Genomic DNA, 5,150 nt, shown 5'->3' with positions numbered 1-5,150 from the left:
GTTTCATCCATAGTTCACCAAAAAAACTTCACAACTAAGGAGCGAAGTTTTAAAGACGTTTACCGGCTTACCCTTCATAGACGGAATCTCCCAGCAGCTGAAACGCCGCCTAGAAGAAGCCATGCATTCGGACCGTGTTTCCGCTCAGACTCTACACTGCAGCAAACATCTAGCTACGCCCAAAGGATCCAGTTTCGCTGAACAGCGACGGCATGGTGTATAACATCCCTTGTCAAGGGTGTGTCGGATCCTATATCGGTGAAACAGCCCGACCTATAGCGGAAAGGATTACGGAACACAAGAGGGATGTTAGGCTGCTTCGAACCGACAACTCAGCAGTGGCCGAACACGCATGGGAGAACCAGCACCAGCCTGACTGGGAAGGGATACAGTGCCTCGCCCAAGAGCGACACTGGTACACACGGAGGGTAAAAGAAGCCATTAACATTCGTCTCCGCCCTAACAACTTTAACAGAGACAACGGGTTAGATATCCCCAATTTCTGGATGTCAACGATACGCCGCCATGAATCACACGTTACGATAGCAAACGACGGCCGACCCACAACAGGTGAGATTACAGCCAACGCTAGCCAGACGATTTCGACGCGGGAACTTGCAGGCGCCAGCCGGCCGGGCACGGCGCAAGAAACATCATGCGTCAGACCGCCAATCACAGCAGCGCCTGTCCAGCAGTTGTACCGCTCAATCCAACCGGGGGATATATATAACCTCACGCGCAACGTCGCCGCATCACCTGACGAAGTGTCGCAGTAGCGCACGAAACGTCGTGTTCTTCTATTAGCTTTTGGACCACCCATTGCGAGACAAACGGGATATAGTAAGCGAGTTTATTTCCGCAATGGATAATATTTTTAACCTTATATATATATATGTGCTATATGATTACCAAACTCTACCTAATTTGCATAATTTTTTTTTTAAATCAAAACCCCTAGCCCTTATTCATTCACATTCAGAAAATGAGCAAAATCCGTTAAACCTGAACTGACTAATGACAATTCCCATTTTTGGCAAAAAATTGCCGCGGCTCGAAAGTACGTCGGCTGGCGTGCTCCAAAATAGGACGTTCAATATGGGAGCATAGCAGTAACAACTATACCCAATTTCAAACAAGTGGGTCAAACGGTTCCTGAGTTATCATTGACCAAAACCAAATGTTGACGGACAGACGGACGACGACCCATGGAAATAGCTCATCTTGACGATGTCAAGGTGAGCTAAAAATGTCAGTGAGGTTGATGAGAGCAGACTCACAGGAGAAGCCTTTCCTAAAGCCAGATTGATACTTGGATAAGAGATTGTGCTGTTGTAAAAATGAGTATAAACAATCATGCACATGCAACGAGTTTTGATTAAGATAGATGTGATATAACCACACAATACTATATAGTTACAACTCAATTATGAGCTGCTGACCTGTTCATACCTGATTATGCTGCTGCTGCCCTGATGCCACTAGGAACGACCTGTCAGGCTCTGAGGTTGGTGCCGGATCACTCAGCTTCTTGCTTATTTCCTCTCTGGGAAAGACTTGCTGTATGAAGCCCAGCAGTTCAACGATAGTTTCCTGATTCGCTATTCACATGAAAAAACGTGTCAGCATTACTCACTAGTTACACGAAAACACATGTGTTATGCACATGGTTCTTCCCAGGCCTTTAACGTATGTCAGGTTCAACATGGCTTCAAAGCTGAAGCTTATTTGCAACATCCAATAAATCCTCCAATATGCCTTAATTGTCTAATCGGCATGCTTGAATTTCCATCTGTGTTTACTTTTTTACAATCCCATCACAGTCATGCTCCGAAATGATCGCAATTTATTTGTGTATTGGAGCAAATTGTATCTTACAACAAGAGTAATCGACTCCAATTAGCGATCGGGGATGAATTACACAATTGCCTGACATGCCTTCTGAACTTACGTAGGACAACTCTGATGCATGTACCTAACCCTAACCCTCTAAACCAATACAGCTACACTTATGTCAAGTAAATCTCAAAGTAACACCTGACCAACCTGTGACATTGAGATTGTTGAAGGTCAAGGTCGCAACCTGGAGCTGTTCGTTGGGGTGCGCATTTGATGGACTTCGCGGGCTGACCTGTTCAAACTCCAGGTAGATGAGTGCGTCTGAGTCGGGCACGAACTCCAGCAGGGGAAGCCGTGGCGTGTACGACGCTGGAAATGTCGGTGACTGCGACGCCGCACGCGACACACCTGCTGCCAGAACACGCGGCACATTACGACATGCAATTATTAGCAAACTGTGACGGTGACAGTGCGGTGTCATCACCACGCATACTTATATAGAGATAATATAAATAACGAATATATATAATAATATCTAATAATATAAGATATATATATAAAGAGCAATATATTAGGAATGCTGAAGCTCATGAACGTGCCGAAAAAGGAATTGAGGCACTCATATTTAAGTAGTAGTATAAGATGACTAGAGGTAGCCATAATCTATGCATTATTGGGTAATGAGACCTGCACTCAAGGTTGTTAATAATTAGCCCAAGTAATAAGGTGATATACTTGGTGAAGGTAATTCATATAACAATAGTGAAGCCTCTACCTGACATTGAATCAGACTTGGGGACATTTGCAGGCCCACTACTGGCACTCCCTCTGGAGGTAGCTATCTCACTGGGTGATGTAGGCACGCTGTCACAGATGCTACCACTCTGGCTGTCAACACTGTAACCCGCAAACACGTGAAAAAGCACATTATGTTGCTATGTGATACACTACCATGTATATGTAAATACTATGCAACCATAAGATCGATTAAATTTTTATTTTATTTTACAACATATAATAGAGTGGGTTCAAGCATCACAAAACGTGTGCTACCCAATTATATATCAAAATACAGACGTGACACTGAATGATACTTATCTGCTAAAGAATATTTGACAGCTGTCAACGTAAAATTACAGTATGTCCTTGTTAAAATTGCTACATGTTTTGCAATAAATGTACGTGACCCATCAGAAGTAAGTACCACATCTGTTGGTCTGTCTTCACGAGCATAAAGGTTTAATATTTAAAAAATAATGCTTAACACACCTTATAAACTTATGTGAAGCGACGAGCAGTTCAAAATCATGACCGGATGTCTGTATTGCATCAATCAGCAGTAGTCCATGCACAGTGAGTGCTACTGAACTGTCGTATGGGCGCCTCATATAGTTTGCCTTCACACCAGAAACCTGGATAACATATACACACATGACAAACATCAAACATGATTGGGAAAATTGACTTTGTTCTAGTTTATTCACACAACGAATGATATATTGGACATGGTAATCTTGTTCACCAGATGTCGCCACTTGCCTGTAGTTCGGCGATGCTACGGGACCTGCTTTGTATGTCAAGGCTCAGGTCCATCACAGAAAAGTTAGCCAGCAGCAGTCTAGTTTCCTCAGGTAGTTGCTTCTCTTCTCCATCACTAAGTGGAAGACGAAAAAATTGTAAATTGTCTCGAATATCCTACACAGTCTGTGAAAGAACAGTATTAGACAGAACTGTGAAAGTGACGAGAATTTCTTATGTTACTGAATCTTATCGACTCTCCAACAGAACCCTACAGCCGAATTAGACAAGCGTCTCAGCTCACCTGTGCTCTGGAGCCTTTTGTAAACTTATGGTGCTCTGGTACAGAAAGTGATCTTTCATCAACTCCGAGACTTCACGCTGCACACCCAAGCTCCTGCTGGTTCCAGCCACCAGAGGGGACTGCTGATCCCCGAGAGAGGTGGGCATGGGGACACTGTTGGTGGAGTCCACATGACCAAATAATTGAATGCATTTTCGCAACGCTTCAATCTGTAATACAAAGTCCATTTCGTAATCACACAGCCATCCACTATTGTTTCTTTCATCACCATGGATTGGTACTGATGCTGGTGCACATTTGAAACATTTGGCATGTCAAATAAATATTTTAACCTATGGAACTCAATGGAAATGGTTATACTGCTGTACAAACTTCACCTAAAGATCATGGTAATAGGTACCAAAGAAGTCTGTTATTATATGACAAATACCTTCTGTTCATTGACATGAACAACCAACTTGGGAAGAGAACCAGTCAGTGTGACAGCAGGCCACTGTGGCTCCAAGGTGTACAGTATTCGTCTAGTGATTGCAAATAATATTACTGCCTCAGTCACAATTATTTTATGAGAAAAGTCACCTATATAATCCCTACAAACACCAGATACTAGATGGATATAGACACAGATATAGATCAGTTCTCATCCAATCATCAGCATTGTGACAGCAAATGATCAAGTTCCTGTTATCCTAGCTTGTAGCTGTGATGCGTTTCTGTCAAAGCTATTCGCATGAAGTTAACATTAGTGGTAAGTGTTATTTAAGCATTAACATTAGCCTTAAATTTACGATGTTTCTGAAAAACCATAGGGGCCCAGTACTTCCTAGGGACACCCAGTATTAACGAGAGTTAGCTGCTACTCTATGGCATCTATTAGGGAATGCCAGACAAGTGAATTAAAGCAGTCTAGCATAGCATGTACTATCACGGAGGGTCGTGCACATATTTGGGTTTACATCATTTTGGTAATTGAGAAGGGTATGATAAATATAAGTTATATAGAAGGGTATGTAATGCGACACGTTATGGGATAATTTTAGTTCTTTATCATGTTTCTTCTCCGTGTCTGCTATCATCCACATCCGTGCCAACTCACCTCTCAACCTGCAAGCTGATGCTGAATCGGTCAAGGACATGGGTGGTTCCTGTGCCACGCTTTTGTGCATGCTTCCAGTTATCCTTGGCTCTACCCACCAGCACCTGAAGTTCACTCATTTCCAACACGTACCTGTAAGAGTAGAACAACATAAAGTCTATCCACTCACGCCCCTGCCCTTCCTGTCTTCATCAGCTGGCTCACAAACACACAGCACACATGACACCTGAAGGGTACCTCCATGTGTGCGTACGTATGTGCATATATATATATATATATATATATATATATATATATATATACGTACGTACGTACGTATACTAGTAGTACTACTAATATACTACTACTAACTAACCTACTACTACTACTAGTTAGTTAGTACGTACTACTACTAAC

General features: G+C 42.6%; 1 protein-coding gene across 1 annotated transcript in view; it reads right to left on the bottom strand.

The window, feature by feature from the left end:
- LOC106807884 (vacuolar protein sorting-associated protein 13D-like) overlaps positions 1-5,150 on the bottom strand; it is a 77,122-nt gene that overhangs the window by 51,918 nt on the left and 20,054 nt on the right. Inside the window, exons 18-25 of the mRNA XM_014810376.1 lie at positions 4,755-4,886; positions 4,089-4,179; positions 3,659-3,867; positions 3,376-3,490; positions 3,106-3,248; positions 2,612-2,733; positions 2,044-2,247; positions 1,450-1,598 (exon numbers count right to left, since the gene is read on the bottom strand). Of these exons, the coding sequence (XP_014665862.1) occupies positions 1,450-1,598; positions 2,044-2,247; positions 2,612-2,733; positions 3,106-3,248; positions 3,376-3,490; positions 3,659-3,867; positions 4,089-4,179; positions 4,755-4,886 (1,165 nt within the window). The remainder of the gene's footprint in view (positions 1-1,449; positions 1,599-2,043; positions 2,248-2,611; positions 2,734-3,105; positions 3,249-3,375; positions 3,491-3,658; positions 3,868-4,088; positions 4,180-4,754; positions 4,887-5,150) is intronic.

This window comes from Priapulus caudatus, unplaced genomic scaffold (assembly GCF_000485595.1).
Source record: "Priapulus caudatus unplaced genomic scaffold, Priapulus_caudatus-5.0.1 Scaffold240, whole genome shotgun sequence".
Lineage (NCBI taxonomy): Eukaryota > Metazoa > Priapulida > Priapulimorpha > Priapulimorphida > Priapulidae > Priapulus > Priapulus caudatus.
Note: the sequence above shows the minus strand (reverse complement) of the source record. Positions and strands in the feature narration are given on the sequence as shown.